This window comes from Periophthalmus magnuspinnatus, chromosome 1 (assembly GCF_009829125.3).
Source record: "Periophthalmus magnuspinnatus isolate fPerMag1 chromosome 1, fPerMag1.2.pri, whole genome shotgun sequence".
Taxonomy (NCBI): domain Eukaryota; kingdom Metazoa; phylum Chordata; class Actinopteri; order Gobiiformes; family Gobiidae; genus Periophthalmus; species Periophthalmus magnuspinnatus.
The window spans coordinates 6,204,187-6,225,942 of record NC_047126.1 but is presented as its reverse complement, the minus strand read 5'-3'; the positions used below and the strand labels follow the sequence as shown (position 1 = coordinate 6,225,942).

General features: G+C 40.2%; 2 protein-coding genes across 4 annotated transcripts in view; both read left to right on the top strand.

Moving 5' to 3' along the window:
• The window catches only part of gstcd (glutathione S-transferase, C-terminal domain containing), an 89,456-nt gene extending 88,947 nt beyond the window's left edge, over nucleotides 1–509 (top strand). For both annotated transcript variants that reach the window (XM_033973248.2, XM_055223861.1), the window contains exon 12: nucleotides 225–509. In XM_033973248.2, coding sequence (XP_033829139.1) covers nucleotides 225–382 — 158 coding nt within the window. In that variant the 3' untranslated portion in view covers nucleotides 383–509. The remainder of the gene's footprint in view (nucleotides 1–224) is intronic.
• Nucleotides 510–12,115: 11,606 nt separating this feature from the next.
• npnta (nephronectin a) overlaps nucleotides 12,116–21,756 on the top strand; it is a 126,145-nt gene continuing 116,504 nt past the window's right edge. For both annotated transcript variants that reach the window (XM_033974743.2, XM_055223876.1), the window contains exon 1: nucleotides 12,116–12,463. In XM_033974743.2, the coding sequence (XP_033830634.1) occupies nucleotides 12,393–12,463 (71 nt within the window). In that variant the 5' untranslated portion in view covers nucleotides 12,116–12,392. The remainder of the gene's footprint in view (nucleotides 12,464–21,756) is intronic.

Below are 21,756 nucleotides of genomic sequence, written 5' to 3'. Positions count from 1 at the left end.
CTAAATTAAAGTGTTTCCATAGCAATAATAACTTTGACTTATAGACCATAGACTTTGCCACTCCGTACTAAACTTGCTTACGTTTTCAGGGGACATTTTTCAGTCTTAAAACTCCTAACGCACTCTCTGGATTATATTCCCTAAGAACAGCTCTGGCATTGCCGTATTTGCAGTTTTATTCCTTTCTACATTCTTGGCTGATACATCATTCTGTCACTCTTCAGGCAAGCAGTGCATGGGGCTGGTGGACTTGGACCGCTCGTGGGCAGCAGAGGATCATGGGTACTCGGTGCGGGTTATGACAATGGAGCCGGAGAGCTGCTCGCCGAAGAACAACATGCTGGTGGGAAGACCGGGCCAAGAGCGAGAACAGAGCTCATAACTCTACTTGTGCGAAATTGGAACGTTTACTACGAAAACTTTATACGGGATTTTATTTGCCCATCTCGCCGTTGTTTTGCCGTTTTAGCCTGACATTGAGCTGGAGGTTCCACTATGACATGAAACGAGTGGATTTCACAGACGAGGAACGATTTTTCTGATTGGATATATCTATAGTTCAAATATGTTTAAAATAGGTTGAGTTAAAGACGGGGGTATTTTATTTCTAAAGGGGTATTACCTGCATATTTAGAAAACCACGTTGCCTTGTATTGTTTTGAACCTGCTATATTCACCGAAAACGACGTATTATCATGTTACACTTTTGTTTTTGACGTTCGAAATCACAAAACAATCCGTACGTCTCCCGCTAATGAGTCTACTGCACGGCACATCAGGTTTGTCAAGTTGCCGTGTAGAGTTTTGTGTCAAGGAGAGTTTGAATAGAGCCACGGAGGGATCGCTAAAATACTCAAACATGCATGAATGACATTTAAAAGTTCTTCATGTTTTTCATAAGGGAACAACATTATAACATGGTAGAAAGAAAGAAAGAAAGAAAGAAACCAATGATTTTGCATAACACCCCCTCTTTAAGTTTAGCATCGGTCTAAAGTCACTGTAATCTCCCTAAGATTCATGGATATCTAACGTGTGTCTTTATTTTCAATTTTTTGCTACCATTTCATCTTTAGGAATTACACTGCCTGGTCAAAAAAAAGAGTCAACACCAAAAAAAAAAGGTTATACAATTTGATCACGGCTCATTCGCTGTGGCGTTGTTTCGATTTCGCTTCTGCAATGTCACAAGATTTATTTCCCTCCAGTGTTAATTTTTCACCAGTATGTTGCATTGATGATGTTCGAGTCATTCAGTATATTCAGGTGTCAGCCGACCTCGTTCTTTGAGCACAGACTGTTGCTGAACCTCGACCTTGTACCTGTTTGTTTAGTTAAATCCAGGTGGTGACTTTTTTTGCCCAGGCAGTCTATGTTGTTATAAGAAATTGCTGTGTTATGTTGGTAATTATTGTCATTTTTATTTTATAAGTGGTAGTACAATAATACTAGTTTCCAATACTACAATAAATACTTATTATTTCAAAGCTCTCGTCATTCCAGCTGACAGTGTCTGAAATTCATTTGCACACAATGACAAGATGGGACCGATCATTAGCCGCCTCGTCCACTCGCCCGTCTGCTAACGCCTCACTGAGCACACTGTCAAAATGAGAAAATGGTTTTAAACTCAGTCACTTTTCAAATGTTGCATTTGTCACGGGTCTGTGGAGAAAGTGTGATTATAGCTCATAAAGAATGGATGCGTCTATAGATCCAGTAATGCGTTCAGCCCAAATGAATATTTGATACAGCTGGGGAATAGGTCAGCGGCTTGATTAGATGTTGCAGCCTGAGATCTTAAAACTTTAAAATGTGACTTTATATTTTTAATGTGGTGTATGAGGTACTACTGTAAAATACTACATATTATTTCATGATATCTACTGTCGACTGTAGGTACATGAACATGTGAACATTCAAATCTCAAATGAATACAGGAAAGGGCCATGTTTAAACTAAAAAATGTATTTTATTTGCGTTGAAAGGCGATTGCTAAAAATAATTTTTCGGTGAACAAAATATTTAACAGATCTGGTTTAGACTTCTACAGTGTAATTATACTTGTACCTGTAACAAACAAATTAAAATTAAACCACTAAGTCACTAAGTCTCCCACTAAGGCCGGCTGATATGACAGAAAAACAAAAACAACTTATGTTTAGTTATTGTTCAGTCGTGATCTTCAATTTATCCAAATGTTTTCTTATTTAAAAAAATCAAACACATGATTTTCAGTCTTAATTTATGATCTTGGCTCCAAACCACACACTTGTACTCACACAGGGCCGGTGGTTCGACACATCCCCAAGGACATCACCGATGATTTGGAAGTATTGATTTTTGATTTAGATTAAAATTTGATGAATTACACATCCATAGTACTGAAGTGGGAGACACTTGCACGTGCTGCTGCTTCCTCTTCTTTAATCAGCCTTTAATAGATGTGATAACGAGTGAAGCACAAATATGGATTTAGTCGTGGTTTTGAGTGAACAGCTCTGATTTGTGAGTAACACTAATGCAGCTCTGAGGCCCGTTTAAAAAAAGCCATTTTAAGACTTTGTTGCTGAAGGCTACACTGTCGTCACTGAACTCGAGTGTGTGAGTCGTGCCTTTGACGTGGTCTGTTCGTCATGTGACAGTTTTTTCTCTTGTGCTACAGAATAAGAACCTGCTGCTGAAAACTTTAATCAGTCAGGTTTGATTAATGTTTATATTTTTCTGTTTAAAAATAAAATGAAATGAGTGTCCTGTGCCACTGTCCCCATGACAACAGTGTAATGAAATAAATACTCTGAGACGATGTTTTCCTGTTTGTGAGACAGAAAACACCTGTTACATCTCAACAGCTCTGTTTACATGCCAAACATCTGATCATTATCTGATTTCTGGAGTAATCAGATTATCAAGACGTCGTGTGAACTTCCGTCTGATGTGAGTGATCTGGATTTTTTTAAATTTTTCACCTCTGAGCGGGACTGGACAAGGAAATCTGTGCAAAGACAAAAATGAAAGCGAAACATTGAAAGTTTTTAAGTTCAAAGCCAAGTACTCGTCCATTAAACAAAGAAAAACATTTGGATTTGTTTTCCGGTGCTTTCAATAATGTTTTTTTTTTAATGCCAGTCTGTTCTCGATAGTAAATGTTCGAGCTGGAACTTTCTATTCAATTTTAAATACATACATTTATAAGTTTTGCTGGCGTAACAGTCCTGACGCAATCCTGGGCAATCGAAAACTTTCCAGGAAATTGTGAAGAGACTCAAGTAAACAAATATCCACAATGTTCGGCCTTGTTACGACCTTGATTTAATATAAAGTGTCACATAATGGGTCAGGATCACCGCCAGTTCAATGTGTTTAGATACAAAAACGAGCTGAAACTCCTGGAAAAACAAACTCACCATCTTGATAATGTTAAAATGAGCGGCACAGTTACATTTAATAAAACCCAAATGATTCACTTTGAAGCAATTACAACCCATTTATGTGGAAATCGTCCAGGATTTAATAAGACGGAAATAGTTTAAAAAGGACAGAGGAGACGAGGAAATGATAGGGAAGGGAGCAGCGTCTTATGAGCAGAGCGTCTAAGTGCGTTTTAAAGTCGCTCAGAAGGAGGTCAGTCGTAGTTTTGAGCGAGAAAGCGGGAGAATGAGGAAAGGACGAGGGGAATGTCGTGTTGACGCAGCACGATGTCTTTATTTGATTTACACGGGGACGTAAACCTGAATGTGTGAGGAATGATCAGACTGTTTTAACGGGATGGATAAATACTATAATCACTGAATCGTTCTGAATGAGCTCTTGAAGGTGTTTCAGGTGTCATTGCTTTGCCTAGAATGTTCCGCGGTGATTTCTTGCTCTACTGCAGTACTACTCACTTCCGCTCCGACGCTAATACTACAATTTGTCTATAAAATTGTTATACAGACCAAAACAAAAACAAAAAAAGAAAAATATTGATCAACTTACACCAAAAAAATCACTTTAATAACATTGTTTTTTACGTGAGCAATTTGGTACGCCATCGTATATGATGCTAACAGTGCTCGCTAGTTTACTGAAGTAACATTCACAAAGCGGAATGATTGTTGGGAATATTCGGCATGTTTTAACGGCTTTAGTTATTTAGCTTCGTACCGTCCGCCGCCAATATTTTTAGACGCAGTAAACACACCGGTCTTTCCTCGTCTCCCACTGTAGTCACGCTGAAGCCAAGTGCTACGTAATAATGCCATCTGCGCACACTCTGACGATGAGAGCGCCACTGCCACCTACTGTAGTGGATGTGCAATTACACTTTATTCTAGTACGGCAAAGGAAAAGCATGTTTTTTTGCAATAACAACACTTGAATAAATAAATATAAATATGTTTAATGTCATATAGATTGTATAAAAAGTGGACTAAGGGAGTGTAACGCCCCCTAGTGTTCAGCTCCAGTCAAATGAAGCTCATCGAGGCGAAAAGGTGAAATTCGGACGCAAGGATCATAGCAACCAAACGGCTAATCTGGAGCGAGACCGTTGAAGGTAACCACATCGCTTACACCGCTGGTTTAGCAGGGAATGAGCACCTAGCAACGCTGTCAATCAAACCTAAATGAACTGTTTCTGTATTTATTACTTATTCTAGTTACAAATATTGCACATGCATTTGCCGACATGTAAAAATATGCTTGTGTAATTGCGTATCTACTGATAAAATGACATTTTAAGACCATTATACCTTTAAATTTACCCTGTCGAGGGCCACATAAAATGATGTGGAGGGCCACATTTTGCCCGCGGGCCTTGAGTTTGACACATGTGGTCTATGGTCATATTGTGCGACATTCCAGGCAAAGCAATCTCCATGGAGACAAACAGACCTCCCATAAGAAAAGTTACGCTGTAAGTCTCTATAGTCCACATTGTGTTTGCTTTACATTGTACTCATTGATACAGATTTACAGCGTCTTATCTTCTTTCCGTTGTTGTACTGTGGCACATATTGGAGCTTACGAAATAACACCGGGTCCTACGAATATCCAACTGAAACAAAATGGAAAACAAAATCCATTGGTATGTTTAGTTTCGGGCAAATCTATCATCTTTTCATTAATTCACTACATTTATCTGAAACACATCTCCAGCCATCAACAACGCCGCTCCTCCCGAAATCAATCCGGTCTATCGAAGGGGCTGTGTCTGCAACCCTCAGCCCGGCTTAGACCGTGACTGTGTGGGGGGAATTCTGATGAGCCTCCCTGGTCCGAATAGGGAATGGGAAAGCCGCTATACGGTCTCCTCCCTGGATTTTACAGTCAAAGGTGAGAATGGGATTTTTCTCAAGAAGACGACCGCTCTGACCTGTTGGAATAAAGGCTTAAGGTGAGTACAGTTTGTTCAGAATACGACGCTGCAGGTAAAATGGCTTCTTCTTGCGGTTGTTAAAGGTCAGTAAAAATCACGAGAATAATCACTAAACCCAATAATTAGGTCAGAGTTTTGGTTTTGAGGCAAGAAAAGAAAAAAAAAAACCCTGGATGTGTCGGGTAAAGGATTTGTAGAGCGAACAAAACAATCGATTTCTTGCTTGTGTCGCTCTATCGCCGGGGTCTCGAACTCAAATTATCTGGGTGAGGCTTAAAGTATTACACAAAAAAAAAGCTTTGTTAAAATCTTCTCAAACGTCATCGCTGTTTTCAACATACATGAGGAAATATGGCGATTCTTGTGGATTTTATGGATATACATCGTTATTTGTTGAATCTTTGGTGACGGGAGTAAACAGTAAACAGCGAGTGACACGTGTTTTTGGGGTTTACCGATTTGGCGGAACCTACTACACACAACAATGTAATGACACACATAACTTTAAACTTTCATATTGTCCTGCGGGCCACAAAATATCGTCTCGCGGGCCGCAATTGGTCCCCGGGCCACAGGTTTGAGACTCCTGCTCTATAGTTATAATCTTTGACATTTGTGGACATTTTAAATTGAAATATTGATCTAAAACGGCTTCAGAAAGTAAACAAATCGGCTGACTTCCACGTTTCACCCAATGGGAGTCGATATCGCCGTAAACGAGCAGATTTTTAGCGAGTAACGTAGCGAATTCATTGCTGTGTTGTTTTTTTCTTTGTGTTAAAGCAGGTGACCCTCTGTCCCAAGATAAATTTCACCCACGAGAGTCAATAAAGGATTATTTTATCTTTATCTCTGCGCATATCACACATTAAGAAAATAAAATTGGAGAATGAAGTATGTACAGAGCAGTGGGCGTGTGCAGGGGCAGTGGAAACGGGAGTTCAAAATAAGTGATTAAAGATTGCTCAAAAATGCAGAAATCACTCCAAATACAACTTCGAGAGGGGAAATGAGAAGGGGAAAAAGTATCACATGGTTAAATTCTCTGAAAAGTAGATTTTTTTATATAGGCGTGCTTTAAATTAACTTAATTTTATTACAAACTTCCACTTATACTTCCTGTTTTGTAATATTAACAGAGATTAAGTGTCTCTTGCCCCTTGAATTCACAGTGGAAATGTACCGGGTTGGCGGCGGCTGGTTTTATTGCGGCCGCCAGACTAATTGCGATGGTCTGGAAAAGCGCCCACAGGCCACAGGTTGACGACTGGTTTAGACCCATGACGGAGACTCCTGGATTTGAAAGACTCATCTCTAAAATACACAACACTGGACAAAACCAACGCGACATGGACTCACTTTTTGTCATTTCTGAAGCGTAATAGTTCTGCTGACGTTCTGCTTGATTAACGTGGTCATTTGTCATATGTTTTGTCTGTGTTTTGTTTGTTTTTTGTTCTTAAAATGAAAATTATTTAAAAAAAACAAAAAACTTTAATGACAAAAAAACAATTACTGGGCTGTTGTTGCTGTAACTTTTGAGCAAACATCTCGTAAGACGCACATCCATCTCCAGGACGTCGTGCGTTACGTTGTACATGTTGCGTTTGTCTTGCACACACGCCGTTCTGTCGCATCGTTTCATCACTTTAAATGTGTTTTTTGGTGAAAGCTTCGCCACCTGCTTGTCTCTATGAAAATGTGATTGCTTTGCCTGGAATGTTACTCAGAATTGCTTTGAGCTGCTCCATCTCCATGGAAACAAGCGATGTGGTGACGCCGCCCGGCCAGGTTACAGGTCACGTCTGTGGAGAGGTGAAGAGGTGAAGAGGCGACTTTACTCACTGTGAAAAGGCAGGTTTTTCAAGATATTTCTGAGCATTAAAAACAACTGTGTAACTGAATTAATAAGATGATGTCTAATGTCGTACTGTGGAACTTTCCAGGCAAAGAAACAGTCAACATGTGGTGGACAAAAAAAATGTGTATACTTCACCTTTAAAGCAGACATTTTCAGAGCTTTTAACCATGTTTTAGTTGTTTCCCCTCAACATTTCCTCTCCTGAAGTTGTTTTTGGAGAGATTCGTGCAGGTTTGAGCAGTTTTTAGTCGCTCATTTTCAAGACGCCGATCAATCCTCGTTTTCATCTCCCACTTCTCTCTACTGTAACGTAGACCGGCCTTTAGCGGTAGAAAGTGGGACAGAAGACAACAGCACAGGTGTGATCCACAATTTTTATTTCTTTTTCCATCAATTATAGTACGATTGTTTCAGGCGCCTTTTATACTGTCCCTGGATAAAACTACTGTTAATTAATCGGGGTGTTTAAAAAATAACATTGCCTCCATAAAACCAATAAACCAAACTAAACTTTATACATATTAAACACATAAACCCTAAAACCAAACACCAAATATATTTAAAACCCATAAACCATTTAAAAATACCCAACATGCCTCCCCCCTACACATCCCCGCCTTGGTCCGGCCCTGGAACCTTTTAAAGGGAGCTTGTTTCCCCGGGGACCTCTTTGACACCTGGACACAAGGACAGAGGTAAGTTAAACATTTTTAAAACACTATTTCACTAAAAACACTTAAAAACATTCTCAAAAAAACAAAACATTGCCCTAATATTGTACATATCCAATTTTATTAATTAACTGTTAAAACCACTTGGCGTTCCGACGGCCCGCCCGCGACGACCTTTACGTTACAACTTTACAGCAATGTACGTGTATTTCTGCGTCACCCACACAAACAATCTACACATCAAATGAAAGCTACGGCATTCATCTTTCTGAATATGTAAACCATTTACACCTCTAATCACCACAGTGCTGACAGGAAAGCCGTTTTTACAGAAAAGTCAGAAATGTGGATTTGCACTGCACTTAGCATTGAGCTCTCTGGTTCTGTCAAACATCAACATATTCACACAAAGTTGGTCTCATTCGTTCCGTAAAGATCCAGAGAATGTAATCCAGTCAAGAAATTATGTCCACAAGGGAAGTTAGAGCCTCCATGTCCAATCTGCTGCAGGAAAGTGAAATCTGTTCCGTCACTTCTCTGCATTTCTTTTGTCAGTTTCAGGCATAATAAACTTCTGACAGCGCCAACTTTGTTCCTCAGTGCAAAACAAACTTGTTAGCTTGTGATTGACACCAAAGTTGGCCAATAAGGTGGGGGCTGTGGGTTACTGGAGCCGTGGACAGTGAATGAGTCCTACAGATGACTGGAAGAGTAGCCCCACTCTCCCCCTTGTAGAATCAAACTGTTACATTACACACGTTTAGTGATGTTTTCCTCTTAAAGTCCATGAACTGTGGGACACGCTGATGCGTCACATGCAGTGGTTTACTGTAAACAGACGCGCGCGTGTTGCGTAATTTTACGCAGCAGTTTTGCGTTTTAAACATGACGAAACGGACAAAACAAAGGAAGTGCGCGACCGAGGACACTGTGGATGTTTGTACAAGTTAAACTAGAGGCATCTCGGACCCGGAGCGGTTCGTGGAACCGAGTGAAGATCATGATGGACTCAGGAGCAGAGGACCTGATGTGCTGATGGACTGGATGCTGTTCCTGATCGGTAAACGTGGTTTATTCTGCTATTGACTTAATTGTGGGTCAAATGTGTACTATGTGTAATCATTAGCATTAGGTAATACCAATCTGCCCCCATCCATCTTGTCAGTTGATATAGTGTATTTTTGTCCCCAGCTCCTACTGCAGCTTTCTACACCTTCATTTTCACAATTTTTTTTTGGCGAGGATGAGAATTTTCTTTTTTTTTAATGTGTGTTCCAAAGTGTATAAATGCTCAGCAGACAAACTTACAGTGATTCTGACACCTGTGGGTAAAACTATAGGGTGTTACCTTTACAAAGACCCCAAACTTGTGCATTTACTACTGAGGGTTCAATAATGGTGATTATTTTAATTTGAAGAGGTCAGAACAAAGGCAATTTCACCAAAATGACACGGAATGAGGACACGCAGCTTCAATTAAAATGCCACTGTGCCTCCAGATCTAAAACTGTGTAAAAGCAGACAAGTTCAATAAACATTTTAAAATCCTTTTGTGCAATTGTTTTTTATAAAGTGCAAATAATGTTCAAAGTGCTGCGTGCTATTAAAGTGTACGTGCGATTTAAAGTGCATATAGTGAAAGGGGCTGTTAATTTGGTAACAAACTTGGCTGTTACACTACTTACTTCATTCTCCAGTTTTATTCTTTAAATTATTTTGGCACAGATTATCACAGACCTGCAGCTGTCCATCGGAGGTGTCGACTAAGTTTTCTAACGCAGAAATCAGCGGACATGTTTCTTTTATTAAGTCGTTTAAGTCGTTTTAGATGAATAACGCAATTTATAATGTGCAGATAGTAACATAATTATCTACCAGTGTCATAAATTAAAGCTATAACGCAGACACAAGCACGATAAGTCTTTAACAGAACTTATAAGCAGCGTTCTGACTTATTTCACTTGAAGAAAACAAATGGCGTAATACTGGATCAGAATCTTCAGAGGTTTGAGTTGAAAATCCATTCCTATATCTTCACATCTGTACCTGAAATCCATCATAATTAAGAGTAAAAATATTAACAATGCGCGTCTGCTTTTTGCGGTATAACATGTCCTCAAACCCCCAAAAGTCCAGCTTAAACTCCGCACACTTCTGCCACGTTTCCTTCTGCATTTGTCCCTTTAGACTTCATTAAAACCTTGATAGTCAAAAAGTTCTCAGCTCAACATTGACATTTCTGGAGACAAATTTGCTTTTGGCGTACTTCGTCCTCTCGGAAAATATTGATATGTTTGGTAATGAGGCACGACTCGGCTGATTCGTATTACCTGTGCCCATCTTTTAAAGCGTAATCAATCACACAGAAACCCCATACTTCGAAAGTGTGGAAATTTGAAGATTAATAGGCTAATTATTCTCTGGCAACGTCGGTCCAATCAGCTGCCTCCGGAGATGTTAGCGGTTTGTGCGTTTGGATCAAATCGGTGGCGGGGCGGAACTGGTCGAGAGCGTCATGTATCAAGAGCTGTCACCGACTGTAAACCTCCGACAGTAATTATACAAACACCAGGGCAAACGCGGCACATTTTAGACCTCGTTTTTCACGCTTTTCTCAACTATCCGTAAATCTATTTTGTATTAATTCGTTATCTTCACTATAAGCAACACACATTTCTTCACACGTAATCAAAACATCCCCAAATCTGCCAATGTCGAGCTGTTTATTCCACCCCATTGTTTCTTCTTTGATTGATTTGACTTCTTAATTCGGCAAAACAAAACCATTTTGCCAACAGTCAGAGACGTAATGCCAACAAACAGTTTTACAACAAAGACGTAATCTACCAAAAACAAATTGGGTTACTGGCCATGTTCCCTCACTGTTTTACCACGCAGGACGAGCCAGACTCAAGGGATGCCAGTTTTCGCCGTTATTACTTTGAATTAATGCCTAAATAAAAGTATTCTTCCTCCAAAATCAACTCAACTCTGCACAAATATGAGTTCTTTAAATTACATATAGTTTTAGAATGAAGTCCTGTTTCATGTTTTGGTATTTTCACACAATAAAACAACAAAAAACACTAAAATATCCCGTAGCACTTTCCTTTAATACATCCTCTTGTATCAGAAACACTTCATAAAGGGAAGCATGTGCACATTATTTAATAAAATCACACTTTTATCCCTGCTTTAAATCTATAAAACATGTAAAGAGTTTCACGCTTTAATCCAAAGAGCGTCCTGTGGTGTGACATGAAAAATCACATATTTAAAAAGACCAGAAGTATCTCCGCTGACATTTGTGAACCGGGACGAGCTCTGGGGCGAAAGGTTTAAGAGACAAGTAGAAGAAATAATGGTTATATTCTTATTTTTGTAAAAATCCAACTTTTCTGACAGATTTGGACATTCGCCAGTTTGATGTCCTGCGGCGTGACAGATGTAAGAAAAATACAACTCTAACTGTTACAAGGATATTCTTTAAGACGGGACAGTTATATTATTATTAAACGAGCACTAGAGACGCATTAAGTCATTTATTAGACTTTTTTGACGTGGTAAATTTGAAGTGAACGTCCAGCGAGGTGAAAAGTCCCACCACAATCGGGTTAAAATGTGTCAAATTATAAGAGCTGCACAAAAAGTTGAATGTTGTATGAAGATGTGGCTTTGTTACAACTGTTGTAGACCAAAAATGATTGAAAACAATGTTGGATTTTGCTACAAAGGTGAATCAAACCACAGCACAGATTAAAAAAAAAAGTGTTAGACCTCTAAACCACAAACATGAGGTGTCCAAAGGCGGTGGTGCAGGTGGATGAGAACAGCAGCTCTAGTCCAAGCACAAGTTTATACTGGACAACTCCTCTGTTTTATTGTGAAAACCTGACTCCAGCTCAGACTGCTGTTGAAAATAAAATATAAAACAGACCAATGTGCTGTGCGTAAACCTGCTGAGCTCAATCAAACACCACAGACTCGTGTACATCTCCTTTATGGCCTGTTGGTTCCACTTCTTTTCTCTTCTCCAGATGCTGCTCCGTGGTAAATATCATTTTCCATCTGTGCATATAGCTCTACCTGGGTGGCCGGTGTCCGCTTGTCTCAGCAGGCTTCACGATTAATTAAAAGCATTTCCAAAACAGCTGCCTCTCTCCGCTCTCAGCCAATCCCGAGGCGCGCTCCTGCTCGCGCCTGACGTCAGCGTCCAGCGGCGGTGCGCGTCTGGGTGAGAGCTTCTGTGGAGCCGGAGTCCCGCTCTGACCGCGGTGGGAGCTGTTCTTTCATTCAGGAGCGAGACACGGAGAGCTGCGCGTGCGGCTCCACAGCAGAGCAGAGTCCAGGCAGCGCACGGGCTTCTGCTGCTCTGGACGCGCAGAGGAGCGGGAGGAGCGCGTCTCTCTTTGTCCCACTCAGTTTGGTCTTTCTTTTTACATTCAACTGTTACTTTGGACATATATTGACCGTTTGAGCCCAGATCCGGACTCTCCACACCATGGAGCTGTGGATAAAGTTGTTGTTGTTGTACAGCTGCTTCTTCGGGGCAAGTGCAGACTTTGACGGCAGGTAAGACGCACACACCGCGGCGTGAGGATGCTTTGGGCATGTTCAGGCTTTACTATACCGTTATACTTTGATGCATTTTTGGCTTTGTTCGAGAAAGTGAAGCATAGACTTGTCCTTAATCAGCTGAAACGCGTTGCCTTTCTTGCGCTCCAGTGCGTAAACAGAACGCCTGCTCTTTCTCCACTTAATCCACTTATCCTTTTACACATCTCAACTTTAGTGAAATCACTGTATTCTTTTGTGTCCAAGTGCACTTGTCCTGTGCGCTTGAGCGGTGCAGATGCGTCTTGTTGTTATAAAGTGATGTGACAGCACATTGCCCGGTGCCTCATGTCCAAACACGATCCGTGGAAGTATGCGCAGACACAGAGACGTGCCAGAGCCCGGAACATCCACGTGTCCGAGATATTCATCTGACATTTTTTTGTTTTGTTTTTTTCATAGAAGAGAAAGCCCAGGAGTCATTTAGATCGAATCTAACCTGATCTACAATCCTACTTTTGTAATGACGTCCCTGGGTTATTACATTGTGTTTGTTCTGTTGTGTTGAGATTTGAGTGCACTCAGACCAGGTCCCCGTGCCAAGTGCCCTTCATCCAGACCTGTGCCAAATCCATTGTTCTGTGGCCAGTGTCACCATGTGGGTTAAACTGATTTTGGTATTTGTGGGAACATTTTCTCCCAGAGCTGTGAACTAAAGTTTCCTTCTGACTCCCTGTTGTTTTAAACTCAGTCTGTTGATTGTTGAGGATTGTTATTATGAACACGAAATACACTGTAATGAACATAAACAAAACATGGAATAACATGAACGTAATGAAAAGAGAAATAAACGATTACACAAATGAAACTGCAGGCTAAAGAGTCTGTCAGAGCCATTAAGATCAGTGTGTCTTTAATTGGAATGTTGCAAAGTGGCTGATAGCGCTGATCAATAAGCCATGTTTACTCAGGCCTCAAAGGTTGCCCAGATCAGATTAAGCCTGTGTCAGTGTGGCGAGGTCAGACAGGCAAACAAAATCACTACTTGCTCCTTTTTCATTGCTTACAAAATTGGCCACAGTGGATTGCAGGTCCACATACACATACCTCTTCTTGCTGGTCCCAAGCCCGGACACAAACAGAAAAAAAGGCACAAATGTGGAAAAGAAATCGATGAGGCAGATTATTAACAGTAAGAATAAGCAGAAGGATGAAGTCAGACTTGCTATTTAAAAGAAAATAATGAATCTATGAAGTATTTTGACATCAACTGACAGAATTTGGCTCCATTACGGCTGAACAATTTGAGAAAAACAAAGAATTTCAAGTTTTCTGAGAAGCATTGTGATTAGATTTGTGATTTATTTTATGTTTATATAGCGCTTTTTCACCTTCAAGGCACTCAAAGCACTTTACATTAAGGATTCAGCTCATCCGTTCATGCAGCAGTGTACGCAGACTCTAGGGGTGAGGTCGGTTAAGTGTCTTGCCCAAGGACACAACCACAGCAGTGACCTGTGGGAGCTGGAAACGCGACACCAACCTGTGGGTCAGTAGATCCGACTGCTCTACAATTAACGTTTATGTCGAGAGCAGGATTCGAACCGGCAACTTTCAGATCAGTGGATTTGACTCTAACAACTGAGCTACTGAAGATCGAGTTCAAAGTTCACATTTTAAACCGAAATGCATCGCGAAAAATGGACAAAAAGACTCAAATATGATCAGACAAACTAATAAAACCCACATTTTGAACTGTGACGTGTTTGTACAGAGTAACCAGTTTTTATCCCGAATAATTTGTGTAGGAAATTACAATACTTAAAGCTCCCCTATTACACCAAATTGCTAGCTTTAAGGCTAGTTATGATGTTGTTACCTCCTCAAAAACGCACCTGGAGCTGTGTTTTTGTTTCATTCACACACGTTTGAGTAATCCTTTATTATTAGTCTGTCTACATCTACAAAGCTCAAAATGCTCTGTTCCACCTTGAAGCGGTAGTTTTCAAGTTAACAGCTCCTTTTAACCTTTAGCTCAGTAGTAGATTGGCAACTCCAGGGCTGAAATGATCCAAATGATTGTAGTGAAGGTGAGCGGAGTTTAAAAATATAGCGGAGCACTTCCTGTATTACCTCATGAGACAGAAGAACTCAGGCTAAATGTGCAACTGCGCTGTAACAGTAAATAAATAGAAACTACTATCTATCTATCTATCTTATTATTATTATTATTATTAAAGGTCGTATATTGTGCAAAATAAGTTCTAATGAGCGTTTAAGTCGTATCATAATGTTGTCACCTCCTCAAAAACATGCTCTGTTCCACCTTGTGATGTCATGAAGTGGTAGTTTTCAAGTTAACAGCTGCTTTTACCCTTAGTTCAGTAGAGATTGGCAATTCCAGGGCTGAGATCACATGTGTCAAACTCAAGGCCCATGTGCCAAATGTGGCCCTCCAAATCATTTCTTGTGGCCCTCGACAGGGTAAACTAAACTAAAAGGTACGATGGTCTTATAATGTCGTTTTATCAGGAGATACAGTTACACAGGCATATTTTTACATCTAGGCAAATGCATGTGCAATATTTGTAATTTGAATAAGCAATAAATATAGAAACAATTAAAAAGTTAGATTTATTTTACATCTGGCCTTTGAGAGCAGCCATTTTGCTGACGTGCCCTTTCGGTGAAAATGTGTTTGACACGCCTGGCTTAAATGATCCAAATGATTCTAGTGAAGGTGTGTGGAGTTTAAAAACACAGTGGAGCACTTCCTGTATTACCACATGATGACATCACAAGGTGGAACAGAGTGTTTTCAGTTTCAGACAAGAACTCAAATAAATATAGAGTTTGTGTGAATGAAACAAAACGCAACTCCAGGTGTGTTTGAGATGAGGAAACGACATTATAACATAGATCATATTGTGTTTAATTCTAGTTCTAATTGTAATTTTAATTAGATTTTGCTGTAAATAGTTAAAAACATGTTGGAGCTAACTACCCGCTGCAACATTTACTCTCCTCGGTGCTTCCCTGTGTCTGTGTGCAGCATCCGGGGTCTCAAACACAGCCCCCTGTCACGTTTAGACTTTTCAATCGACTGCGAACTTTGAGGATTATTGGATGTAATCGCCATGGAGATTGCGCGCGTGTATTTTCAAACGCTCCCGTTCATACACCACCTGTTTGTTGATAGGACTTGGAAGAACGCAGATTTCTTTTTTCCTCCGCTGTCTGTGCTGTTTCAAAAGCAATTCTGAGGGGGACTGTTTGGATACGAGACACGCAGGATTTCATACGCGTTTTCTGATTCGCCGACAACCTCCGCGCGCGCGACGTGGTGTTTAAAGGCTTTTTATTTCAATCATTTCAAACCTAAACGTGTCAGCGCTGAAGACAGATGGGATGTAGTGTGCTTAAAAGTCTGTAGGAAGTTTTGCGTCTATAAAAAAAACCAGCCAAGCAACGAAAATGAAGAAGCTAACAGTGGGAAGAGGAGTGTGCAGAACGAGCTAATTAGCGCGGTCACAAACGTACATCTGTTGTACTAAAGCCGGTTAAAGCAGGGTAATGAGCTGAACAAGACTTTGTAGGTGTGTGGACAAAAGACGAGTGACTTGTTTACTTTTTCAAGGCTTGTATGTTTTTGTGTCTGTCATTATATCTTTGCGTAAGAGAGTTTGAAGAAGTAAAACATGTCACTCTACCTCTGTTCGCCTTTACGATAACGATGCGGTTGTTCCAAAAGCTACACCGCAGACTGATTTATCCCCATCAGCTGCATTCCTCGTTAGACGTTTTGATATTTTACATTTCTTTTGGATTATTCCGTGTTTGTACAGCAGAGTTTGGAGCGTAACATCGTAAAAAAAATTAGATCTTTTGGAGCTTGTGCAACCGGTTCATATATATAAGTATAATTACACAAAATGGTGCGTTTGTTTATCAGTTTTGCTCATATATGACATTTGATTTAATGTTCGACCTTGGTCCTCCAGCCACTTCTTCTTCTTCTGTGTTTTTTTTTTTTCTTCTTCTTGCCTCTGGTGTAAATTCAGGGTTTGCAAATCCAATATCGGGAAGAGGTCAGTTATCTATTGTCATCGCATGTTTAGAGTGTCTTTTTGTTGTCATTTTTGCCTTTATTCACATCTGTAATTATATTTTACTCGTATTTAAGTTAAAATTGAGCTCTGATGTTGCTCCGTTTTCTTTTATTCATGTGAACAAGCGCGGGGGAGATGCTAACTCTGCGCATCATGTTCTCTAATGTAGGACCGACAAATAGCGGCACATGTTAATCACATTTTGTACTTTTGTGAAGCAGGTTTGTTGTTTTAGCTCTTCGCAAATCCAGTATCGGGAAGAGTATGGGCCGGACCGATGAATATCTGTTAATGTTGCTGTTATTCGCATTTTGTACTTTTGTGAAGCAGCAGATTAAACGGAGAGTGCGTCCAAAAGTTCCTGCTGCGTCCCGTGGCTCCTTAACACAAAACAACACAACGCAGACAGATACAGACGCACATACACAGGGTTATGTTCTGTTATTAATGACCGATGTCTGTTTCACTGTTTGAAATTCTAACTTTGTGTTGGTTAAATCAATGATGTTGTTAATCCCTAAGAGGCGACCGCTGTTGTGATTTGGGGCTTTGCAAAAATAAATTGAATTAAATTGAAATCGCCACACACAACCTTTGATGATTCTAATGGCGTTTCTTACCAGACTTTCGTTCCAGGTCCCATTTCTGTTCTCATTTCTTTCTCCTGCCGATCGATTAGCCGACTAAAAACGGAGGACATGGCAAAATCTCTCGAAACTATTACGTATATCTCTGTATTTGACCCAAACTCCACTCGCAAGACCATGACCACAACATAGGAGTTCATGCAAAAACAACTAGGCCTATTTATGCAGAAAAAAGGTGATAGGAAACAGTGAATTTATGCACAGAATTTTTACAAATACCAAAAAATACAACATTTTTAGAACTCACTCGCTTCTTCTTTCTGCTGTTGTCCCATTTAAACCCTTATAATATAAATAAAATGATTTGTCGCAGGGCTGGTTCTAGGCATTTCCTGGTCCCGAACAAGATTTTGGTTGTGGCTCCCTAATGGACACATGATAAAAAAAAATAAAAATTAAAATAAATAAAAAATACGCCACTCATTATAAAAGAAAAAAAATGATTAGGTAAATAAACGGATGGATACTGTATTAATGAAAAAACAAAATATGACACGTTTTGAAGTCCACCTGTAGCTATATCTCACTGTTGTTGTTTGTGCTAACACGCTAACTTAGAACTTAGCATGACATTATCAGCTTTTTCACTTTTACCCTGCGCTTTTTTGTTTGATCCAATTTCTCTTTTCCCGTCCGTCAGCTCCACTTTTACACGTTCTTGTAGGAGCCTTTTCATATTTCATATTTGATGACACTGATACGACGTTAACGCACAAAGCCTTTCCCCGCTTTATTTCAAAAGTGCATGTGGTGCGCTTGAAATAGATGTGGCCACGGCAGCTCTGTATGTGGATATGCCTCCCCCCCCTCCCGTAGTAAACCAGCGGTACGGGGACCCTTGGGTGTACGCGATCATTTGCCCGGGAAATGATATCAGATTTAAAAGAAAGATGGAACTGAATTGTATTTGGATGTAAACTCGGATTTGTTGTGCATTTTACATCCTTAAGAATATTTCTGTAGGATAGATTTTTATTTAATTGGTGAATGTACTAATAAACGCTGTTATTATTACTACAAAACTGCAGTACCGTTAACAAGGAGTACTCAGAACGTGGCACCACTGCACTAAACAACTAAAGCCGCATCGTTTTTTCCTTTACACAGCGGAGGAACAGTTTCATTTCCCTATTTATGACTATTACTATTGATAACATTACAGTAATACAAATTGCAGCCTTCATGAGTCCCTTTAATTCACACATCGGCTTTGTGTATTCTCATTTCCTCTCACATACAGCAGCAGCGGCACATTGTACATTATTAACATCCCCGCTGATGGAGAGCTCTGTCACCGCGGTCATAATTTGCCAATTTTTATGGGCATAAACTCAGCCCGGCTTGAGTGTGTGCGCGCCCTTCGATATTAATTCATTGAGAGAATATCCCCTGGGACCCAAGCTAAAAACCCGTTCATTACCTTGGCTCGGCTCACGCCTCGCACTTTACCCAGCGCCGCTAACAGGCTTATCGTCCCGGCGTAATCAAAAAGATCATTTTATTTTGCCATCGCAGGAGTCTGATGGCTAATCTGTACGGCAAACAAAGCAACCGCGCAAACGTTAATAGGGAGATACTACTACGTACTTGGAAATCTCAGTGCAAATTGTTAAAAAACGCAGTACATACCAGACCCCTGTAGTCAGAATTATAATCCGGAATATGGGAAAACTGCCAGATTATGTTGCTGTTGTCACGTTAAAGTTGGAAGTTGGGACAGAGTGAAAACATTACCGACTTTGATGTTAATCTTAGAAGACGAGACAAGGGATTCTTAGGGTTTTAAACTGTGATGGGTCAATTTGTATGAGCGTAAACACACACACACACACACACACACACACAGATTACAAAATGAGTTACACAAATACTACTCAGTTACATTTACTTGAGCAACTTTTAAAGACATTGTACGTCTTGGGGAGCAACTCTATGATTGACGAAGTTTTATTTTGTCTTTCTTTCACCGCTCTTTCAGCTTTTTCTATTTCTTTGTCATCTATCCTTTGAAAACGCCAGCTTTTGTGAATTATTTAAGGTTTTGTCCTTCTAATGAGTTTAAAATTATAAATCAGACTGTTACAGCTCAAATTACTTTTCTGAGTAATTCCACTTTGGGGGGTGCGATATGCCAAACAATTCATGTCACAATTTTCGTCGTGCCTGATCAAAAGTTGGATTTCATCATGATTAATGTTTTGTTTAATCTTTTATAGAGTTTTGAAGAGGTTATTAGAGCATTGTGCAGGTTGTGAAAGTTTATTCTTCGCTGTGATCGGTTCAAATCCACCTGAGTCAGAGCGGGATGGAGGGTGACCTACAGGACGAGTGGACGGGGGAAAGAGTTTTGGACCATAGACGAAAACATAGGGAATCACGACATACTGATTTCACCAAAAGTATTTAGTCACAGGGAATTTTATCACCCAAGATGGTTCCACTAAATCATTTTTTACTCTTACTTCAGTCATTTTTTGGACTACTACTTTGTACTTTCATGTGGGTGATTATCGTAAACAGTGGTGGGTCAAAGATACAGACTCGGGGTACAGGTTTAAAAAAGTTTATTGCAAACAGGAGGATGTAAACGCTGGTTGGAGGAGCTGGTGGTAGGAAACTGGGTCGGAGGCTGAGGTGGACGGTGGGTCCCAGAAACGGGAGGATACACTGATGCGAAAACTAGAGGAAAACATGAATAATGTCTTGTAGAAACGCAGGAGGATGACATGAACGATGACTTGACTTCGGAGGTGCAGACTTGATCGCTCATGGGTGTGCAGGTGTGTAGCGGGCGGCGCCAGAGTCTCCTCCCAGCTCCAGGCTCAGACACAGACGCGAGGGAGGAAAAACAACACAGAACACACCAAAAAAACAAAACAAATCCTGACAGTAATAGCATTTTGAAGTGACGTTACTCTTATTACTTGAGTACGCCTACTACTCACCTCTAATAATACAAAACTGCAAGTAGTATCAGACACATGAAGCAGTTATTTGCGCTTCGTTTTGCTTTGTAATTATATCTAGACCTATTGTGGGTACTCTGTTTAGCTACTAATTTGGCTGCTCTTGGTAAAATTAGAAAGGTGTTCCCTTAGTACTGTAAACCACACAGCATATTGTAGTATTTGCATATTGGTTACTTTTACCCTGAAGCCCTTATCCAGGCGTGTGGTTGGTTAATGTTGACAACGTAAGATAAGTAGGTAATAGTTATGATATTAAACGCGTAATTGCAATCTCATTCCAACAGACGCCCATGAGGGAGAGGAAAGTTGATTGAAAACATCATTAAAAAAAACTCGTACAGTAAAAATTCTGAATTAGCCTCTAGCATGGTACAGTTTTAGTTGCACTTTTAAGGTGAGAATAGTCACGTTTTCTCAGAATCTCATTAATATTATTGAAGCTTAATCTATCGCAACATTGAAAGTTCATATTGCTGTTAAAAAGCAACAACAAAACCCGAGTAATTCCCCCCAATTTTTCCATGAAGACGACAAACACTTCTGAACAGCATCAAAACATTGTCAGCGTTCCCCATTAGGCCCTGCTGTTTCATTCCATTGCATCATTCGCCTATTGTTAATTCGCGATGCCTCCTCTTTCAAAGACTTCCCACTTAAGGCTTAAAACACCATTAACCGTCTCGATTCGCATTTTAGCCTGGATGTTTGTCAATAACGCGCCTCATGCTACGTGCTAATGTGATAGCGGTGGCGGTTAGCGTGCAGATCCGGCAGTGGAGCGTGCAGTCTTCAGCTGAGCAAAGCAAGTCCCGGCAAGTCAATCCATTTATCTGCGTGTCGCTGGGGAGAATCCATTCCACACGTGATTTTCATGCCTGAGTATTGATTCCAGCGTGGATTAGCAGGAGACGCCGTTAGCCTGAAATGAGCTCCTCCTTCATGGCCCTTGTTACCGTCCAAAGCTGCGCGTTGGGAGTGATGAGGAGCGGCGGATAGGGTCGCTCTGTATACGTGACACCCTATCTATGGACAATGCATTGCAATCAGTTGTCATGCTAACTCCACAAGGACCTTTTTCCGTTTCTATTGACGTTTGCTAATCGCTTGAATGCAGCTTCTTCACTCTATATGTAAAACCGCACCAGCTATTTGTGTAAACATTGTATTGTGGAGTTCTGGCTATGTAGTCAGTATGGGTTAGTATTTATTGTTTTTATAGCTGTTCTGTACTGTAAAAACACCACTTAATGACATCACAACGAGACACAGAGCATTTTGAGCTTTGGAAATGTAATTCAGGGTTATTTAAACGTGTGTGAATGAAATAAAACACAACTCCAGGTATGTTTTTGATGATTTAACAGCATTATAACATGAAAAACTCACATCTTTAACCAACGTGGAGTTTCCTCGTCCAAAATGTTGTGTGGTTGTTTTGTTTCATTTGCAAATTAAGTAATCCTGCATATTTGCGTTCTTACCTTGGACATCAACATGAATCCCTGTGATAGTTTGATTTCTCAGCGTGTTCCTCTTTTGTGATGGTTTGACCAATCAGCACGAAGTATTTACAAAAATACTAAAAA